This window comes from Lagopus muta, chromosome 1, assembly GCF_023343835.1.
Source record: "Lagopus muta isolate bLagMut1 chromosome 1, bLagMut1 primary, whole genome shotgun sequence".
NCBI classification, from domain to species: domain Eukaryota; kingdom Metazoa; phylum Chordata; class Aves; order Galliformes; family Phasianidae; genus Lagopus; species Lagopus muta.
Genome location: NC_064433.1, coordinates 1,941,809 through 1,964,193, shown reverse-complemented (window position 1 = coordinate 1,964,193; position 22,385 = coordinate 1,941,809). Strand labels below are relative to the sequence as shown.

At 40.8% G+C, this 22,385-nt stretch overlaps 1 protein-coding gene across 4 annotated transcripts in view; it reads left to right on the top strand.

Annotated features, from left to right (window-relative positions):
• EXOC4 (exocyst complex component 4) overlaps positions 1-22,385 on the top strand; it is a 398,652-nt gene that overhangs the window by 79,645 nt on the left and 296,622 nt on the right. For 2 of the 4 annotated variants that reach the window (XM_048967537.1, XM_048966696.1), the window contains exon 8: positions 15,969-16,067. The exons of the other annotated variants lie outside the window; for them this stretch is intronic. In XM_048967537.1, the coding sequence (XP_048823494.1) occupies positions 15,969-16,067 (99 nt within the window). The remainder of the gene's footprint in view (positions 1-15,968; positions 16,068-22,385) is intronic. 4 annotated transcript variants of the gene reach the window in all.

Here is a 22,385-nt window from a genome sequence, read left to right as displayed (position 1 = left end):
AAGGACGGGGCATCCACAACCTCCCTGGGCAGCCCGTTCCAGGGCCTCACCACTCTCCTAGTAAAGAACTTCCCCCTAACATCCAACCTAAATCTTCCCTCCTTCAACTTGGATCCATTTCCCCTAGTCCTGCTGTTGTCAGCCCTTTTGAAGAGTTTACTCCCCTCCTGGGTGTAGGTTCCCTTCAGGTATTGATAGGCTGCAATGAGGTCACCCCGCAGCCTTCTCTTCTCCAGGCTGAATGCAAATGTAGTTGGGTAACCTGTTGTAAAGGACTCTTATTTCCAATAGAGCAGGTGCCATGTCTTCTTTTTTTGAGGCATTCGTCTCAACAAAACCAACACGTTTCATGACTCTTCAGTGCTTAACATCCATGGCTCAGGCAATTAGGAGATATGTTCACAAATATGCTTCAGATCTTTGCTTTTGCCTTCATGCTTGGAAGAATACTAAGAAATAAGTATTCCAGGGGGATGAGACACTTCTAACTGCAGTTAAATTGTGAAAATAATTTTAAGTGTGTGGTGAGGCTTTGTTTCTCCTGCTGCTAAGTGGAAAGCTTCATGTTACAGTCCAAATGAACAGCCTTCCTATTCAGCTCTGTGGGAAGAAGTATTGAAGAAAAGAGGTGATCTGATGTAATGTTCTTCTGAGACAGTTTGAAAAGTGTTGTTTCTTATTCTGTTTATCTACTGTTACATTTGTATTCTCTGCACCTTATGATTTTTATATATGTGTGTATATCTATCATTTTCTGAAAAACTAGCTAGATATTAATCTGAATATTTTTTTGGGTTCTAGTGTATAAACTAGAGAAGAACCAAATGTCTAGTGTATAAACATGAGAAGAACCAAAATGATTTCCTATTTCTTACAGACCACCTAAACATGTGTTGACATTCCTTGCAAAGCCATTTGAATGAAAATCCGGACATCAAATACCCAAATGAAGGAATGCAGATGAGAATGAGATTATGAAGTTTATCTTCAAGGTCACAAAAAGTGTGCTCTGCCTTGAGAGAAGTGTGCATTGTAATGTTGAGTGGATGGTTGTGCTGTACCTGGCGTTGGGTTTTCCCAGCAGTTCAGCCTCCAGTGATCAAGCTAGCCTTGTACTGTCTGTTAGCACTTTTTTAATGCCAAGGGTTCAGGTTGAAGGTTTTGTTAAACATTCTTTTCTTTTGCATTTAGTTTTGCTGTGAGCTTTATAATTAACATTTTCCTTAAAGATCGAGTTCAAGGTTTGCATAATAATTAGTGGTATAGAAACACAGTCTCTTGCACAAGCTGTAATAGTCCTTCATGGTCTGTGTAAGATTGATCTATCTATTCTAGATCTATCAATCTATCTAGATTGTAAGACATGATCTATTAGGGTTGTGTTCATCTGGATGCATAATATTGTGTTAACGATCATGAGATTTTTTGCTTCGTTCTGAAATGTGGCACAGAATGAGTGTGAATCTCTTCAACTTTGCTCATGAGCAGCATCCTCAGTACTGTAAATCAGTGTTTGCTAGGTGGGTAAGTGCTGAAAAATAGAGCAGTGCAGCTCTCAGATGTAATCAGGGTGGAGCAATATTGTTAACTTGACGGAACTTAATTTTGATTTTTTTTTTTGACTGAGAAACAGATTAATATGTAGCTTCTGCAGCCTGAAGTAAAGGCAAAGCAGTAGCTTTAATGAGAAAAAGCAGAGGAGCTCAACTAGCTGCATATAGTGACCATTATAACACCAGCTGCATTGCAGGACACAAGTTCATATCCAGCTTGAGATGGGCAGTTTCATGTATCAGTTGTCCTTGTTTGTCAATACCTAAATGATTCATATCTGCAAGCCAATTTGCAGTGCAGACTTTGGGTAGTTACGTGTAGTTGTGTCCGTGTTGGGCCAGGGAAGAACCAAGGAGCAGGTGGTATTTAAGTGGTAATTGGTTTTGTTATTGGTTTGGGTTTTTTGGTTTTTTATTTATTTTGATGCTTTTATTCTTAGAATATCTAGTGCTGAATGGCTTAACAACATACCTGTGGTGCAGTTTGCAGGTCTTCTGACTCAGTGCAGCGGTAATTTAGTGGAAGTACAATTGTAATCCTCCTCCTGTGTAACTCTCCCTAGTAGAATGGGAGTGGAGAAACAAACTTTTTGAAGAATGTTGTACCATCTTTGCTGTCATGTGCTTGAAAGATCTTTCGAAGAGCTCTTCTTCTCCATGTTCCCATTCTTTTGAGTTTAACAGGGCTCTCTCACTCCCCCAGCTCTCCTGTTACCTCGCATCTGTGCATTCCACTTGCTAAAATTTTTCTTCTATGCAGTCCAGGCTGAAATAGTGGAAAGACAAGATTTCTTGAACGTGCCTAGGATACTTGAAATACCTTTATGAGTACAGAATCGAAACTTCTGGAATATGGCTTGTTTTATGTTATCGTGTCTGAAAAGACTCTGTGTGCTGCTGAAGGAGCTGCAGTGGCCCAGTGAAAATGCTTCAGTTGCACTGATAGTGGTTGCAAAGGCTATTGCTCTTTCAGAGCTTCACAGTGCCAAACTTGGGTATTTTGGGAGGGGTGGAAGGGGATGGGATTTAGGGGATTGTGTCTACTTAGTGCTAAGGTAAGAAGTTAAAATAAAACCAAAGCAAAACACCAACAAAAAATCCCAACAACTACAAAGCAGCAACAAAACAACAGAAGGTAACACGTTGGCTTGTCTGTTCAAGGAGGGAAACGGCATTTGGGGGTGAATATGAACTTTTTTAGATGCTCTGGGCTGTAACTGAGTTCATAGTTGTTGTGTTTTGCCGTACTAAACTTCTTATGGTTACATTAAAATGGCAGTTGGACTTGGTGATCTTGGTGTTCTTTTCCAAGCTTTATCATTCTGTGATATCGAGTCCCAGCGCCTCAGGAAGATCTTGATGATGCTGGCATTTATCCACCTGCTAAATTTGACTTGTGCAAGTAATCCAGCCAGCAGAACTGCCTGTGAGACTTAACTTAAAATATGTGCTGGCTTAGCAGAATAAAGCTGACTTGGTGTTCTTAATGAGTCTAAAAAGGTTTCTGTCAGGTCTTTGCTAAGCCGCAGTTTATTCTTGCAATCTTGAGAGCAGCCCATTAGTTGATGGAAGACTGACCATCCACTTGCATAAAGGAAATTATGCCCAAAATTCTGATTTCTCTTAAGCACAACTATTCTGTATTGATTGTATAATACCAGAGGGTATGGTTATACTCTAAAAATTCATGCATGCTGTATATACAGTTGCACAGTAAGCAACTTTGACGTTGCCTCCTTATACACAAGGAGAAGATCTTGTATGTATATGCAAGATACGTATATACATAAAGTCCGTAAATGACCTCAATTTCCATGGCAATAGTTGATATTCTTAGAGCCCTCTTGTTTGAAGTGGGATTTACTGCAGCAGATTGAGTATCAGCTTGGAGAACAGTGGGCATGTGTCAGTCCTGCTTCTGCATTTGGTTTTCTCTGCAAAACCTTGGACTGTTGCATATTCAAAGTAAACTTTTCCTGACAACGTTGTGTGCTGAACCAAAGGCTGTAACGTGCCAGTGCCACACCAATGTATTGGCTTGTGTGGTTTGATGTTTGAACTCTCAGGTGCACGATTCACAAAAACCCTTTGCTTTGTTTGGGGGAATTACTCTGCTAATAACCTTTCGTATCTTTATTTTCCTGTAATCTGATTGATTAAACAAATGGCCATGTTGTTTTTGAGTCGGAGGTGGATGCAGAGGCTGCTCACTAGCTGTTGTGCTGCTTAGCTCACTTCATTTCTTCATTCTCCAAGCTCCTATCTGCCCCGAATTTACTGTTCTGGTTCATCTTACTGCTGCCTTATTGTCTGGAACATTTCCTATTGATTTTCTGTGTTGGTGACTATTTCCTTTCTCAACGCAGTTGTGAAGAATTGAAAGTAATTTGGTCTGAGAAGGTTTTGTGCTTCCTAGAATCCAGAGGATCATTTAAAACCTTTTCTGTAACCTGATTTGAAGATGTTTGATATTTTTTCTAATTAAGTTGTTATTTCGTTGAGGTCACTTTGTGCATTCCTTTCTCTTTGGAAAGCTTTGTTTTCAGCGCAGCGTGAAAAGCTGGTGTTTATCTATTTATTTATTTACTTATTTATTTTTGTACTGTTTTGCTTAGAAAAGTTTTTAAGTATGAAATAAGTGTAATATTCCTTTTTGGGGTTCCTCTCCAAGCCATATACTGGAAGATATATACAGAGCAGCAGGAGATTCACTTTCACAGAACAAATTGTTTATAATTTCATCATTGTCAGTGAAACCCCTCTTGTGCAGAATTTGAGGAGAATTGAGCTCTTTGAGGTGGAAGGATATTTATTAGCGAATATTGATCTGCAGGTTCTGAATTGCAGAGATAAGTGATTAATCTGTCACATAATCTGTCAGAGTTTGAATGCATTCTTGTTAAACGATTCATTCATACACTAGAACTAACAGAATGGAAATTATCTGTTATTATCTGGTATTCAGATGGATAGAGGAGCAGTTCAGAGCAGGCTTTAAGGATGCTACTGGATCTTTTCATTTTGTTTTTTGCCTGAGATTTGCATGGATGGGGATATTGGTGTTGTCAGTGAGGTCTTGATCTACAATGTGTTGAGTGCGTTGGCCCTCATCCAGAAAAGCAATTAGGTGTATGGTTTGATTGGGACCGTTCACATGTTATAAGTTGTGTGCATGCTTAAGTGCTTCGCTGGCTAACAGCCAGGCTGCCCAGCACCTGGCAGGGTGAAGATATTTCTGTAATGAGCTAAGGTAGAACCTCTTGTCAGAAGGTGACGGAAGCTTATTTCCATATTGTTACTGGGAAGTAACCCAGCTTGAATCTCCAAGGCTCAGAGCAGCTGTGGGGAGTTCTGTGTGTTTCCTGAATGTCACTTGTGGGACTTGCAGGTTATGAGAACAAAGTGGCCGTTTTCACTCATTTTGTCAATCTGTGAGTGATCTGTGGCTGCCAGTTCATTATCCACTTAACAAAATCTGTCGTGCTGGGGATTAAAAACAATACTCAAAAAGTGAAGGCTTTGATATACTAACAATTACAAACATAACACCTGTGTCAATGTGATATTGTTTCCATATATAAATGGATAAAAACACTTTTTTCTTGCACTTTCAGTTGTAGCATTATTAGTATGTAGTAAATAGGGGGAAACTGTTTGGTAAGACACGAGCATGTAGCTGCTTCAAGAATTTGAGTGTTCAAGTCCTCATCTAAAGCAGACTGCATAGATGCACCAAGTTCCTATCCTGCTGGACAAGTTCCCAAGAGACCACAGATCTACCTGATACCACAGTGTTGTAGAGTGGCTTGGGTTGGAAGGGCCTTCAAAGGTTTTCTGGTTCCAAATCACTGCTGTGGACAAGGATGCTAACCACTACATCAGGTCTAGATCAGGTTGTCCAGGACCCAGCCAGCATGGCCTTGATCACCTCCCAGGATGGGGCATCTACAGCTTCTCAGGACAGCCTGTTCCAGCACTTCATTCTTAGTGAAAAATTTCCACTGACACCAATCTAGATCTCCTCTTATAAATTAAAATTGTTTCCCTTCTATCTATACCTGTAACAAAGACCAGGAAGAAGACTTGGAAAGGAAGCATCTAAGTTGATATTTAACAAGAACTCAAGATAAAAAATATTGTCAGGGAAAAAGTAGAAAAGTGGGGTTTTTTTTTGTTTTGTTTTGTTGTTTTTTAGTCTGATTCTCCAAACCAATGGGCTCTTCCCCGAACAAGAGATGACTTTCTCAGCCCAAAGGTTATTTGGCTGATGGTGGTTATTTCAAACGCACTTCAGAAGTACTTGTCTGTAAAAGCTGACTAGGAGCATGCTATGGGTTGAGACAATTAGATTGAAATGGAACATTTCGCAGAAAGCTTCTGATAGAATGCAAGCAATTAAAGAAAATGTACGAAATCTGTCTAGTAATATCTGAGACAAAGTGACTCAGATCAAACATTAAGGGCACAGAATAAAAAGTATTTTTGCTTGTTTTTTTTTTTTTTTAAAGGGAAGGATGAATAGCAATCCCTTTCAGCAAATTAAAGTATGTGATCTTAAAAATAATGACAAAGAAAGCATTGAACTCAAACGTTTTCTTTTTTTTTTTTTAATCTTTACGAGTGTCTAATATACATGATGGGCTCCTCAGTCAGAGGTGGATGAACAAATACTATGTTGGATGCATCTAGTTGTCATGATAATTCAGTAGGGACTGTTTTCTTATCTGTATGAAAATTGGGTGATGATAGATGTCAAAAAAATTTGTCTGCAGTAGTAAGGTAAATATTTGCTGTCTAAGCATCTCCATCACTGAACAAATCACTTACAAACAGCGATGTATTGCAAGAAGGAGAATGCATGAAAGTACGTAAAAATTAAAGATGAGGCAACTGAATGAAAAGCAGATACCAGATAGAATTAAAAACTAAGTTAAATAAAAATCAGGTGGTTGGATTCCCTAGTGATCGAGAAAACCAAGATATGGAGTGTATCATGCAAAGGTGGTGAGATGACAAATGTCAGTGGAAATCTGTGTTTGCAGACTGTGCATGGAAGACAGACTTTTTGTAGGAGGTGGAGGAACATGGCTTTATTTAAAGAATTCCTCTGTCTAGTGACATAAAAATTCAGAGTGGGGGGGGAATCACATATAGGGATGAAAATATTATGCTGTAAAAATTGAAGTGTATTAGCAGTTGTTTTTAATCTGGATTGAGAAATGGGAATGGGGTCTGTTTTCTGTGAATGTTCTGAGACCGGCACGAAATAATGGTGGCTGCTGTCTCTGTTATTGATGTTGCAGTTGAGTGAGTGGAAGAGTTGGACCTAGCTGATGCAGTTCTTCAATGGTTCTCATAATGGCTGCTTCAAGAGCCCACCATAGGTCACAAGTAGTTTTAAGGCTGAACCTTGGGTTCAAAATGAGTAAATTGAGCCACCTGGTAGTTGTTCCTAGAGGGTTATTATGTGAAGCATCCAGAGAAGCAAGCTGTGAACAGAATAACATGAAGAATAAAATTGATGGCAGAGGAGGTGAATAATGGTTAAATTGCAAAGTCCTATATAAGGAAAGGAAGCAGAATTCTTAGCTTGCTGCTTTTCAGTTGTCCAGTTGCAGTATTATGTCTCTTCAAACAGTAAGAAAAGCAGTAGATAGATGAACAGCATGGCTGCCAAGATTAGAGATGGGTTTGTTTGTTACAGTAAGTTTAGAAATCAAAGCTTAGGAGAGCTAATACTGTGAAACATATGTTTAGATTAGGCAGTGGGATGGAAGGTGACCATTGTGGGTCTGGGGGATAAAATATATTTGATATATCTTTAGGCCATTAAAGGCAAGCTGCCTGCAGGAGATGTGACTTTAATTGTCCATGACTGTGTTAGCATCAAACAGGGAATCTAAATGACTTATCTGAAACCAGTCTTGGTTTTGAAATTGTAGATGAAGAAGCTATCTTGAAGTTCTTCTGATGATAAACGTACACAGGCAGAGCTCAGGTCTTTGAAATTGAAATTAAATTAAACTCAAAAGCAGTGTGTCAGAAGAGACTTTTTAGGGAGAAAAAGTAGGAAGTCACCGAGACGTCTTAAGTAACTTTCCCTCAAAGCCCACAGTTGAGGATAGGGGAAAAAGTGTCACAGTCTTTATTTACAAAAGGCTGTAGAAATTATTTCTTTTGGGGAAAAAAAGGCTCTTAAGAGTTTTCTAGAGTTTACATAGTGCACTTGTAAGGGATAAAGAACTTTCCAACAACTTGAAGTAGGCTTTGGATTTGGTGTTTTTTATTTTTGTGTGTTTTGTTTCTCTTATAGTTGATTAAAAAGCCTGAGCTGGAGGCATAAAACGAGAATGGGTGGGAAATGATCAGAAGGAAAAGAAGAATCAGAATCACAGAATGGCTTGGGTTGGAAGGGACCTCAAGGATCACAAAGCTCCAACCCCTCTACCATAGGCAGGGCCACCAACCTCCACATTTCATAGCAGCCCAGGCTGCCCAGGGCCCCATCCAACCTGGCCTTGAACGCCTCCAGGGATGGACGGGGCATCCGCAGCCTCTATGTGGGCAGCTGTTCCAGCACCTCTCCTCTTCCATAGTAAAGAACTTTAAAAAACAAAAACAAAAAAACTTTTTTTTGTAAGAACATGCATGATGGTTATGAGGCCTTTTAGTGGTCTTCTGAAAGGACTGTGCAGGAGGACAGCGGACTTTGATACCTGCTTTAAAATCTTCAGGGTTATGTGGTACAAGGAGGGAGTAATCAACATGTTGGATGTTTAAACAAGTTGGCAAATGAGTGTTTAAAGAGGAAAATTATTTTATTCCAGTGACTAAATTAGCACAAGACAGAAAAGTGGGTCTCAAAGCTCAGTGGCACCTATGCATGTGCAAACTGTGACTCAGGCTAAGAAGATGCTGGGTGTATAAAGAATTAGACTCAGACTGCATTTGATACTGGCTGTATAGAAAGGAGTATTGAAGGGCCTCAGCTTGGTCTCTGCCTTGAATAGTCTGTGCTCATCTTGAAATGTTTTGTGGAACTAGAAGGGATTAGGGGAGGGGCTGGGGAGGTCATAGTGTCCATGGAAACTGATGGAAGGTCTGATGAAAGGTAGAAAAACTTGGACTTTTCTTCAAGGAGTGTGATAAAATGATGAATGGGATAGGAAACGTGGATGGCAGTTCCTGTTTTATCCTGCTGTAGGAACATGTAAGAATGGTCTTCAGCTCAGCAAAGACTCAGAAAATTCAGAATGATTGCAAATAGGTTTGTAATGTGACTACAGTTAATCTGAAACTTGCTTTGCTAACATTATGATTGCTTTGGTTTATTATCTCTTCAGGGGTTTGGGTTTAAAAAAGTGTCTGACAAAATCAAATGCGTTGAAGAACAGGACAGGTCAGAACAAAATACTGTGAAATCCAGTGGTGGAAGATCTATGTAATTTAATGACAAAACATTTTTAATATTTATTTTGTGTACACTTTAAGTGCTACGTGCTGGATGGATTGATGGGGGCAAAGAGCATATTGTCCTCTTCATAATCAGCTCTGGGCAACCTTATGAAGCTGTGGATGGTGCTGTTCATTGCAGGGGAGTTGGACTCGAAGACTTTTAAAGGTTCCGTCCAACCCAAACAGTTCTCTGATTCTGTGATTTTGTAAGGTTGATACTGGATTAAGTGTTGGAGAAATTGTCAGAGTAAACCTGGACCACGCAGAGAAAACAAAGACCAAGTTTTAAAGAAAAAAATGCAGTAAATTCCATTGAGAGCTGAGAACAGAAGCAGTAATTAAGATGTGGTGTCATTTTTTAGCCTGGTAGCCCAAGTGAGAGATTTGCTTTTTTGTTGTCCGAAATTCCTTTTCCTAATACCTTGAACCCCTTGGTCGGTTAATTTTTTATCTGTCAGTCAGATGCAACTTTGGACATTTTTACAGGTTTGGTGGAGATGCATGACCTGGTTAGTGCTGCTTCTGAGTGAAAGACTGTGATAATAAATGTATAGAAATCTTCAGAGGAGAGTGATACTGTGAATGACCTTGCAGTGGGAAGAGCTTCCACCAGAGCTTATGCTTTGTGGTATACATGAGATGAATCAACTGTGTTAACCAGTGCCACAGAAAAAAAACCAGGCTTCTCACATGCCATCTGCTAAGCAGCTGGAAAAGAAATGAATTCTGTATTGTAGAGAAACGTTAGAATTCATTCTGTTGTTAATGACCAAAAATACGAGGAGCCCCAGATACGAAATGCAAAATCCCAGGTGAAATGCATAGCAATTATGGGATAACTTCTTTCTGCAAGTCAGCAGCTTAAAGGTGGGTTACACGTTACAGTGTGAAAATGAGCAGTGCCTCCAAAATTCACTCACCTGCTTTTTTCAACATCCAAATGCATTTCTTATTTATTGTAACCCCTTTTTTTTCTTAGGTACTGTCGAGCATACACTTGGTTTAGTTTCCTTCCAAGAGATGGTGGCAGGAATTGTGGAGCAGGGAGGAGCAGGGGGTGGCCCATGTCCTGGTGACTGTGAGCAGCCTCTAAGCAGGTCGTGCACTTTTTCTGATAACTGAGCTGGGGAACTGTGATGTAGATAAAGCTGTAATGAGGTGGGGTAAACAACTGGCTGGAAAAGGAGAAGTTATGAAGGGTTCACTATTAAGGGATTTATCTAATGGCTCTTTTGAGTGCTTTGTGTGGGGCTTGGTGCTATCCAATGTTTCTGTTAATGGCTTGAATAATGCAGTAGAGAATCGTTTAGCTTGCAAATACCATACTGGAAGGAGGGCTTTGGAAACACTTTGAAGGACATGATTAGTATTTAGAGGGTCTTAATGTACTGAATTTTAAAAGAGAAATGTGTGTGGTGTTGTTTCTGTCTGGGTATGAGGGGAGTAGCTGGGTACCTCTCACATTCAGACAAGGACTTGTATGGTACAGAGGATCATAAACGGGCTGTGAGCATGTCATAAACACCAAGCAAATAACTGAAAGAAACAACTAAAAACTTACCCCTGCTGAGTACCAGAGGAACATGGCCTGCAGGATGTAGGGAAGTAATCCTGTTCTAGTCACTGTTGAAAAGATTTCAGCTGCAGTCCTGTATCCTCTTAGGCTTTTGTCTGTGAGGGAGGAAGCCAAACGATCAGAGGGAATTCAAAGGAGATCAGCTGGAATGATCAGATGTCTAGGGAAAATTGACTTGAATTAAGAAAGGAATGATCTGCTTAGAGATGAGAAAGCTTAAGGGGCAGAGGGAGTCTTTTGCTTTCAAATATATCAAGAGTTGAAAAGAAGAGGGAGCTTGTGTGTTTTCCAGGGTGTGATAGAGGAAGTACTGAGCTTGAAGACTGGCCAGGGAGACAAACATTTCTTGGCTTTATGTCTAACCTAATGGCCAGTGTGTGTAAGCAGTGAATGATTTAGGGGTGTTATATGTTGTGTAGCATCCTTAAAGTCTTCCAAGCATCTGTCAGGCATGACAACTGAATGGGTTCTTTAGGGCATGAAGATGGACTGGGTGATCTCCTGAGGTCTTATCCAATTTTCTGTGATTCCAGGAAAATCACTGGGATTATAGTCCTGCCATCCTTAATGATGGATGAAATGCTGGAGAACCAATCCACCAGCTCATTGGTTGGCAAGGCTTTGAAACGTCACTTGTTTGATTTAGCTCTGAATTCTGCCTTGCAAGTTGGGATTTGGAAGAAGACATTGCAATTAAATGTAGAACTAACAAAAGAGGGATGATATGTACTGCATTTAACTTCACACTTCTGATTTAAGTGCCAGAATTAAAATCATCAGCTCTCTGTGTGGTCCCCTTATTTATAAGAATTCAAGTGACATTAAAATTGGATTAGTAATGAGCTTTTGGCTGAAGAACCTATATTAAAATCAAGGGAATCTGAAGGAGGAGGGAGGGGGAGTGGTGGTTTCCTTGTGAAATCTTTATTGGCAGTGGCAAACTGTGTGTGTTTGTTTATATGGATGTGCATACGTCTCCATCTTCCTCTCCTTAAAAGCTTTATCTTTGCTCCAGCCACACACCAGAATCCTCCTTGCCTCTTGATTTATAAATTATTTACACTTGGACTGTGATGCGTTCAAACTTTTTGAAAATAAAGGTATATATTAGAGCTCCATTTATGAGTGATAGGATCAGGGGAAAGCAACAGACTAATGGAAGGGAATGAGGAAGCACTTGGGAGCTGCTGGCTCTCGCTTGACAGTGATTTGTATGTCTGTGGGTTATTGAAGTGCACAGTGTATTGTAAAATTGTGCCTGTTGCCTTTTCTTTGTATGACTGTGGACTGCTCTCATCTACTTGAAAGGGCTTTAGGGCTAGCAGTGGTCCTGGATTTTTTTTGCCCTTCCTTGGGGCTGTGTCAGAGTTGCATCTGTTCTCAGTGCAATTTTTGTTAATTGTGTCTGTGTCATATCAAAGACTACAGCACGGATCAGACCCTCGGATACTTGATGCTGAACAGACAGTGGATTTTCTCTGCTGAATGTTGCTGAAGACAAAGGCTATTGGTTGTGAAAGAGAAAAAACTGAGGTAGTGCTGCAGATGCTACATGCACTGAAAATATGCTCTGTATCCCTCTGATCCCTGGTCCTGTAGCTTTGCTCCATGTGTGTGATCTCTTCTGGGACTCCCTGTTGCATCAGTGGTAAATAAAAGTGATAAATCTCCCTACAGTGTTGTCCAGTTCAGTAGCATAACCTCTTCCATCTCCTCTCATTTGTATCAGCTTGATATGTTTTACACTTGAAAAATTCTGTTGGCCAGAAATTGTGTATTCTATAAAGGGGACAAAGAAGCCTTAAGTAACAGCTTTTTTATCCATTGATGATAGATTGGTGTCACACATCAATAAATAGGTAATTCTCAGAGCTGCCAACATTATTAGATTGCAAAAGATGGTAAATTTGCAGACTCCCTTGTGAGTCACAATGTCTTAAAAATCCTCAAAAGTAATTATCTGAAATTGAGACAAGTTAATGCAGGTTTTGTATACTCATTTCTTCCAGCCCTTGTTCGTGGTTAGAAGCCATTCAGTGCTTTAATTTTTACATGTTTACATGTATATATGTTAAATGTACCATAGCGTAACCAGACCCACGGACATCCTTATCTGTGATAACATTACTGAGTCAGGTTTGCGTGTCCAACTGCAGTCGTGTGCTGTGAAGGGTGAGCTTTGCAGATTGCAACATGATGCATTTTAAAGTGATTGCACAGAAGCTGGAAATGGTAAATAGTGCCTTCAGCAGCTGAGATGAATTTGGTGGTACTCTGTCTTTAAAAGAAAGACATTAAAAAAAAAAAATATGGCATTACGGGGGATGCAAAAAGGCAGTTGTAATTATTTCAGTAGCACAAAGTGATGGTCTGTCTGTGCAGTGTGCTGATGCAATAAATTCATTCTTAGTTGCCAGAATCGAGGAGCAGGAGTGTGCTGAGGGGATGGGTCTGGTTATACCTCAGAGGACAGAGTTTGCCACGGTAGTGGCAGCTTTTCTTTTGAGAAAGCTGGCACTTCAATGGTAGCAATATTGGTTGAGATCTGAAATTTATGTTACAACCATCTGCTTTATCTTGGCTCCACCCAGTGGCACGAGCCTGCCAGTTTCACACACTGCAACTTCTGCATAAACCTGGGATGGGTGAGTGTTGACTTCTGTAAAATTTAAGGTGTTGTCCAGATGCACTCTGCCTTCATGTCCTGACCTGGATGGCAGAGCTTGTGATTGGACTTCAGTTGTCCTGGTCCCTGTATTTGATGTTGTTCAGACTAAAATGAATCATTTGCTCTGAAAATGAGCCATTCATCACTGAAATTTGTATTTGAATCATAGAATGGGTTGAAAAGGACCACAGTGATCATCTAGTTTCAATCCCCTGCTGTGTGCAGGGTCACCAGACCAGGCTGCCCAGAGCCACATCCAGCCTGGCCTCGAATGCCTGCAGGGATGGGGCATCCACAACCTCCTAGGGCAACATTTTCCAGTCTGTCATCACTCTTTGTGTGGAAAAGCTTCCTCCTAATATCTAACCTAAACCTCCCCTGTCTCAGTTTAAAACCATTTCCCCTTATCCTGTCGCTATCCACCCTTGTAAACAGTCGTACCTCCTCCTGTTTATATGGAGACAGCACAGCCAAAGCTGGAACCTGTTTGCAAAGATCCAGCCCTCTGGAGCAGCGTACTCACTGACCTGACACACTGCACTGTTTTTCTTTCAGTGTTTGGAATAAATCTCTGCCTGAATCGTGCACTTGCAGCGCAAATGACAAGTATTAAAAATTCACTGTATGACCATAGCCTGATGATGTTCCTGCATCTGGAATTCCTCTGGGAGGGACCAGTCTTGTAGGGGCTCCCTGCTGAGGAAAATAGAGTTGGATTCACACCCTGCATCTCAAAGAGCAAGGGAAGTATTTTGCAGTAAGGTAGTAAAGAGCTGGATAGAGATGCCGTGGTGTGTGTAGGAGGAGGTCCCTTCTGAGCAGTACTGTTGTTTGCTTTAGAGCTTATATGTATAAATGGTAAAAATAGAAAGTGTTGTTTTTATTGGTGGTGGTTTTTTTTTTTTTTTTTTCTCTTAGGCTTTTTAGCTGTAAAATGGATTTCTGTTGCTATTGCATTTACACTTCCTTTTGGCAATCTAAAGGAATGTTTTTATTGAAGGAAACAGTGACATGCATGATTGGTTTGGATATTGGAAACCACACAGTTATTCCAGAAGCACTTACACTTTTCTGAGTAAACAAAAGCAACGGTTGCAGGTCTTACTGGAGAAATTTCATCTAAAATAATTTCTCTCCCATGAACACTTTCCAAATCGGGTATGTTTCAGTGGGGTGCAGAGCATTCTCACTGTGGAGAAACACTTTGGAAATGAACTTGGGGGTCTCCACTTTGCCACCAGAGACTGTGGATGGATTGCAGGGAGTTGTCCCCATGTGCACTTGTCAACAGATCCCTTAGGAGCAGCTGAAAGATGCTTACTGGTGGGGTTGTGGAAGAAGAGAGCTCAGGAAACGTTGGTGCTGTGTGCTGAGTCCCACAAGGATTTTGGTGTTGCATATGGAAGGAGAATCATGAGCTGAGAGTACCAGGGAAGAAGCCGTGACATGAGCGCTGGCCTTTGCTTGTCTGTAGTTTGATGCGTAAAAAGCACTTTTGATAAGCAAATAGCCTCTCAAACTGGCCTTGGAAAGGGTCTGTCTTTCCTTTCTATGATCCAGGATGTGATGTGGTTATCAGTTTCTTTCTGTACATGGTATTAGTGTGGGAGCAATACAGGATCTACTTGGGAAGAGTGGGTCCCTTGCTTCTCCGTATCCATTCTTTATCTCTTCAGGAATCTGTTTCACTGTTCCTGCTGTGTTAGCTTAAATGTGAAGTAAGAAACCTCTTCAAGGTCACATTCCTCCTCAAAACTAATGATGGTGTTTTTCCTAATCCCATTACAAGGTCCCTAGTATCATTAGATGCAAGCGTTACTGTTTAAGCTTCATTTGATAAGCTGATGAAAGGGGGAGGAAAAGGCTCCCTGATGCAGAAAGACATTCAAGTGTCTACTGTAATGGTACACGATCAGAAATGGTATAATCTGCTTAACGCCGGCGTTTTGGTGGCCTGGTGCAGTGCCTTTTGTAGAACAACATAAAAGGCAAAGGAGTGTAGCGGTCCTGATGAGTACTTCAAAAAGAAGGAATGGCTCATACAGGAGAGCTTTGAGCTGCTTCAGATTGTTATTGTTTTACCCCCAAAGCCTGAAAGCAAGAATCTTGCCTATGCTCTGAGCTCCCCCCTCTGGCATCAGGATATTTCTGATAACATCAAAGATCCTGAAGCATTAGGGAAGCATATATTTCTGGAATAAGGTCAGTGGTAATTTCTTACTGAAGTGTGATACTCAGTCTCCATACCCAGACTGCAGAGAGCACCGCAGTGGTGCACACCTCCATCCATTTGGGGATGGGAGGAAAATCAGACTCTACTTATTGTAAGTTTCACAAAGCAGGTCTTACAGTTCTGATGTCATTTCAAAGATATCAGTGGCCTTATAAGCCGGCCTCATAAGCTGGCCTTGAAATGGTGGCTGCTGGGGTTGGTGTCAAAGGGGACAGTGCCCTTTTGTCAATGTCTTGGAGTCTCTAGGCTTGTTCGTACAGAAGCATACATTTGCTGCTGTAGCATTTTGCTGTTCCTTTGTATAAAAACCCCTTGTGTCTAATTTCATGGGCCGTTTCTCTCTGTTAGGTGCTTTGCTTCTGGGTCACGGTTGTAGATTCAGATGTGGTTGGATCTTCAAGGATTTGGGCAATTAGAAAATGCCATCGTGTATTTAAAGAGTCTGAGAAAAGTTTTTTATGAAGTGTAGTGCTGGCTATACAGGGCTGCCTTGGAATGACCTTATTATTAAGGCACTTTGAGAAAGGAGTGAGGTCTAAAAGTCTTCCAGTTAATTTTGACGAACACAGGAAATTACGCTTGGTAAGTTCCTCGGTAGGCTTTTCTAAGTGCAACGTTGTAGCTGTTCCTGTAGATCTGTTTAAAAGCCTTTCATGTATAATAAATTAACAATACTGGGTTTAACTGCAGCAGGTATTTTTAAGCCTCTTTCAGTTCACGTGATGCTCGTTGGTGAATCATTGTGGGTAATGCCCCCTACTACAGCACCGTGCTATGGGTGGAAGTTTCCTTACTCTTCCTCCTTTTTTCAAGTCGCTCTCACGAAGTTTTTAATTATCTCCATTGATCAGTGCAGATCTTTCACTCGCTTCTATTGAATTTCATTGGTGCTTATGTTACTTCTTTCTCACTGTGTTGCATTGTCTGAAGGCTGAATCTGCCTCTGCAGCTTGCACTGCTAAATTTCTTTCACGCTTTTGGTTGCATGTATAATAGTAACCTTCATTGTGCAAGTTTTCCTGGACTTATTTTTCTATCTCGTACAGCACTGTCGTTGCAGAGCAGTAGTTACTGCAGCTGCTGTGTACCTTACTGGTAAAGTTATAGAATCATAAAGTGGTCTGGGTTGAAAAGGACCTCAAAGATCATCCGATTTCAATCCCCCTGCTGTGTGCAGGATCACCAGTCACCAGACCAGGCTGCCCAGAACCACATCCAGCCTTGATATAAATATATTCTCCTAGGATTAGGTGGAGTTTGTAATTAAATATATATATATATATAAATATATATATATAAAGATGCAGGCTTGTACTTAATTTTGAAAATATGTGGTAGTTTGCAATGTAGTCAAATCATTGCATATGTGAAACACATGGGTCAGTCTGTGTTTAAGACCTAAGGCAGAGGTCTTGAAGTCCTTTGCTCAGGCCCTGGGATAAGCTTGGGTGCAGTTACTCTTCACCAGGATTACAATTTGAATCCCAAGCTGTACGAAGTTCTTACTTGGTAATACTTTGCCATAAAGTCTCTGTTCGTGGATCCCATTTAGGTTGATTTGTCTCTTCTGTACAACCCTGTACATAACTGCAGGACACGTACTGCTAACAGAGCTGATGTTTTTGCAAATGACTGGAAATCGGGGGCTGGAATCATAGTTAATTAAAATACATCTCAGGTCAGTGTGAGTATTCAGCACAAAATCCAGAGCAAACAGCACTCACAGAGCAGACATACTAAATTTACTCCCACCAAAGAAGTTTTTATACTCTTTGCCGGTAATAATTGATGGACTGTACCCTGGAGGGAAATAAATCTATGCAAAGTCGAATTTATAGAGAGCCCTTATGTTTATTTGTCAGCATGACACTGTTGTTACAGGGATAAACCAAGCAAAGGGAAGAAAATCTGACGGGTTGAGAAATGTTGTCTCCTATTTCTGAACTGGACTCCTGCAGCTTTAGGGCCGTAAAACTTTCTGTCTTGTTGTTTGGGATAAGTGGCTTGGAGGGCTGGAATTTGCTAAGGAGCTGAGGGCTGGGAGATGTGCAGGTGTTTTGTCAGGAAGGGATCCCAAGGCATTTTTGTTCTGTGCTGTGGGGATATTGCACGTTTTTGTCGAGTGCCTGATTAAGTTTGACATTTGAAAATAGAACTTCACGCAGAAATAAGTACTGTACTTCTGAGTATTTAATTAAGATGTTTAGTTCCTGTCAAGCCTGGTAGTTTCTCTTCCCTGTTAAGGGCAATACGTCTTCAACTGCTGAAATTTCAGAAACCTGTACTTAACCTTTAATCGTCATTCCATTTACATAGAAGTCTGATTAACAACTTTTAAAGTTCAGGAGCTCCAAGTAAATGCAATTAAAGCCCTTTTGGAGTCTGTTATTAAGAGCTGGCATTTAATGAAGACTGAGGGCACACTACTGTTACTATCTGCACTGTAGCAGGATGTCTTAAGCAATTAGTTGAAAGCATGAAATACACGAAGTGTGCTGTATTACGTGAGTTAACACGGATGGTATTTAAACAGCATGTTGCCTTTTCCTCTCTTTGCTGCTGCTGGGTAGTATGTGCCAGTTTGAGTAGCAGAAGCTGGTGTGAGGTGGGTTAAATGTTGCCCTGTTTCTCACATGCATTACAGTTGCACATCTCTTCCATGGGAAGGAGGATGCTCTGAGATGTGAATGTGCAGCAGGCACTAAACATGAGTGAATATGTCCTCTTTCATAGAATCATTAAGGGTGGAAAAGGCCACTAAGATCATGCAGTCCAACCATCAACCCATCCCCACCATGACCTCTAGCCATGTCCCTTAGTGCCACATCAGCCCTCTTCCTGAATTTTTGTGATTTAGAGATGCTTAGCCTTGCTTCAGTTATAAACAGAAGTTTCCATCTGTAACTTCCTCCTCTACAAAATGTGCAGAAGCAGTGAAGTTTCACTAAATTATAATTGCACAGCAGTAATCTGCACTCAATTACCTGTTCAACTCTTACACTCCTCCTTGACCTTTTTATATGCTACATGAACAAAATAGAATCCAGTCAAACTGAAAGACAGGGTTTTAAACATGCAGGGAAATACTTCATTTTGTACAGTCTATGAGGCAGGTGGTAATTATGCCTTTTGGATTAACTTTATTGCTTTTTGGACCATCTTAGAGTACAGTTGGTTACTTACCCATGCTCTACATAGCACTGAACCATATGAATTTTACAACTTCTCATCAGTCATATCAGAAGGACCAAGCACTAAAGATACACGTGTGCATCTGTCTGTCTATCTATATATATATAATGTACCTTTATACACATATACCTGCCTATGTACTTTTGTGTAGTCATTAAACAATCCTAGGAATTCCAAATTACTGCCTAGAGGCCAATGGGGTTTACTTCTCAGAATTTACAGTTGGATTCCTCTGCCTCCCAAGCATTTTTCAGTCTCTACCCAAGCTGTGTAAATGTGTAGGTCTCACTGATTCCAGTCATAGTCTTGGCAGATGACACATCTGCTTTACTATGGAAACGTACGTCAGCATTGCTTTTCCTTTGAGGAAATGAATAATCTGACTCCTTGTGCCACCCACCTTCATTCTGGTGTTTTCTTTCTTTGTGTGTTTTTTGCTTTGGTGTGGAGGTCTTGACACCGAAGTGAGGAAGCAGCCTCGTTCCTTGGGTTGTTTTTGTGAGCTCCGTCTGTGTTGGCAAAACAGCTGATGTGCCTGGAGAAAACTAAGTGCTGTCCGTTTGTTTTATGACTCAGCTATTCAAGTTGACTGTTGGTTGCTGGAACAAATACCAACAGCAAATTTATTTGTTTTATTTAAATAAATAAATGAGCAGAACTACTGGGAGAGCTCTAGAAAATGGCAGTCCAGCTGTTGTTCCTTTTGTGTGGGCCAAATGACTGCATTTCAAAGCAAACATCTTAAAACTTCATGCATCAGGAAACTGAGGATGACCTTCACTATGTACCTTTTTGTGAGCTGGCAGCAGATTGGTGGTTATGGATATTAAAGCAAATGAAGTTGGGAAGTAATTGCAAAACCACCTTTGAGGACATGATGCTGAAACAGAGCTCCTGCTTCCATGTGCCTGCTGCACCTTGTGGAAAATAATTTACTTTCTGTAACGTGTTTCTCATCAGCTTTTTCTTCTAGCTGCTTATTTTCAGAGCCACAAGTGTAGGCTAGGATGGATGAATCTCCTACTACTGGTGCAGTAGGTGAGTAGGGATGGAGGAGAGATCTGCAAACCCTGTGCAACTTGGTGACGTTTTTCTTGGTGCTTGTAGTAGCAACAGGGTTTCACTTCAAATCTGATTGGATAATGATATGTCATAGTGCTGTTGATGCATCAAAGGGTTAATTAGTAGAAAACACTGCAGTTTGAATTATGCTGTGTGTTTGATTCTGAACCCATCACTTGCCTGCTAGCTGCACAAGCTGTTATGGCAGCTTTATGTGGAGTGGGAAGATAAAATGAGTGCTGGTCAGCACTGGTTCATTCAAGTGATCTACAGCCTGATGATGGTGGTTGCTCTGAAACATACATCAGTATATATTATATCTCAAGTGACTTCAACTTACCTACGCACCAAGTGCAGCCAGAGCCTGTGCTGCTCCTGGGTTGGATGTGAAGTCCTCACACATTGTCAGAAGTGTATGAAATGCAAAGGTTCTGGCTTTAAACAACCCACAGCAATCCAGGAAGGTGTACAATCCGTTGCCAATTAAAACAGCTTTTAAGAAGTTCTGCGTTTAGAGTAGTTATAAGGTTTGTTCGCTTGCTCCCTGGAGGTAGATGCACGTTCGCAGGTCTACAGCAATAGCTGTGCTAATTGACAATTAGCATTGATAATGACTCTAGTAGCACTGGCAGTGATAGTATTATCTAAATAGTTCTGGGGTTATTTTTTACTTTTTTTCCCAAAAATGGAAAGCAGTAAGAATTTTTGCTTCTTGTTCAGTAGTGGAATTGGGCAATGCCTTGAGAGAATTAATTCTTATTATTATGTTTCAGTTAAATTAATTTCATGGGCAACAAGAGGATTAGATAAATCAGGTTGTGCAGCATTAGATGGTATTCATGGCACCTGAAAAGTCATTTTATTCTTTCTGACTTACCTTCCTGCTTTGCTCTTTGTAGTGTTTGCCATATGTTGCTCCTGTTCTCAGCATGGTACAACTTAAGCAAAAAGCTCAATGCTCATAGAATTCAGTCAACCAATTGTTTGGTGGATTTTCTTGGTTAAATTCAACAGTTACTGCAGCATTTTAATTATTAAAAATTTTCTTTCTGCAAATTACTATGTAATTAGCTATAGACTGCTCACACTGAACACCACAGCTTTTCTTGCCCTTTTCTGGCACTTTGCTAATAGTTACATCTGGTCTCCACAGCTTCAGTAATGATTCCATTTTTTATGTTTACAAAGAAGCAGAGTCACAGAATCATAGAATAAAATCACAAAATGGCTTAGAATCATAGAATGACTTGGGTTGGAAGGGACCTCAAGGGTCATGAAGCTCCAACCCCCCTGCTGCAGGCAGAACCACCAACCTCCACATTTAATATTAAATATAAGAAATATTTAATACCACATGGATGCCCAGGGCCCCATCCAACCTGGCCTTGAACACCTCCAGGGATGGACGGGGCATCCACAACCTCTCTGGGCAGCTGTTCCAGCACCTCTCCACTCTCTCTCTAAAGAACTTCCCACTGACATCCAATCTGAACCTTCCCTCCTTGAGCTTAAAACCATTCCTCCTTGTTCTGTCACTATCTATCCTTGTAAAAAGTCGATTCCCCTCCTTTTTATCCCCTTTTAGAGAAAGGGGACTTCAGAGGGCACTTCACAGCACTGCATCCTACTGGTTCTACTTTTACTACCCCTGAAGTTGTCTACAGCTCCATATCATCATTTCAGGGATGTTTTTGCCAATGCTTGGCACTGTGTTTTGTTGTCACGAGGCGTCTGTTTGCTTTCCCATTGATCCGGGGGTTGTGTTATAATTTGAACGCTCTCTTCTGTTCTGTTTGTAACTGACTTCTCTCACTGGATTCCTGTTAGGAAATCTGTCTTCCACTTTACAATCTCAGCTTCCTGTTCTTCCTGCTAGCTCCAACTAAAATGTAACTCCAGAGCATTCTTGGAGGCTGATGCAGTGCAGGAGGAGTGCAGTGTGTCAGTGCAGCTGAAATGCCAGCGTTTCTGCAGGTGCTCACTGTGACAGAGCAAGAAGCTGAAAATAGATCTCATTCTGCTGCGTGGTGCTGGCAGTTGCAAACAAGAGATACAGTCTCTATTCTGAGAGTGGGATTTGTTTTGTTTTGATTTTTTTTTACAGCTTCCTCGGAGCAGAAGTGATGTTTGCAGTTTTGTGCCCAAGAAAGGCGTGGGCAGAAACTTCCTCCAGTGCAAACCTGCTCACAAACACAAACATTAACAGTGGCTGCTTTAATTTCCTCTATCAATGGAGATGGTAATTAAAGGTGCTGTGTAAGAACAGCACTTTGAACATCAATGACTCTGTCATGGAGGAGCTGGAGAGCTGGCACTGAGTGCTCCTGTGCATTTATTGAGATTCCCAGGCTGTAAGGCCAATTGGAGCTGCTGTGATCCTCTTGTCTGACCTCTGCGTAAAACAAGCCGTGGTACTTTCTTGAGTTAATTCCTGCTTGAAAGAGGGCACATCCTTTAGAAAGCCATCCAGTTTGACTGGGGGAGTGCTTAAAAAAAAGTAAAATTAAAAAATCAATGACAGAGAATACAATGTAACCTTTGATGTAAGTGGTTAATTATGCTCTGGAAGTGTATGCCGAACTGCTAGTGGAAGTCTGTCCAGCTTCAACTTTCCAACCTTTCAATTTTTTTTTTTTTAAAGAAATT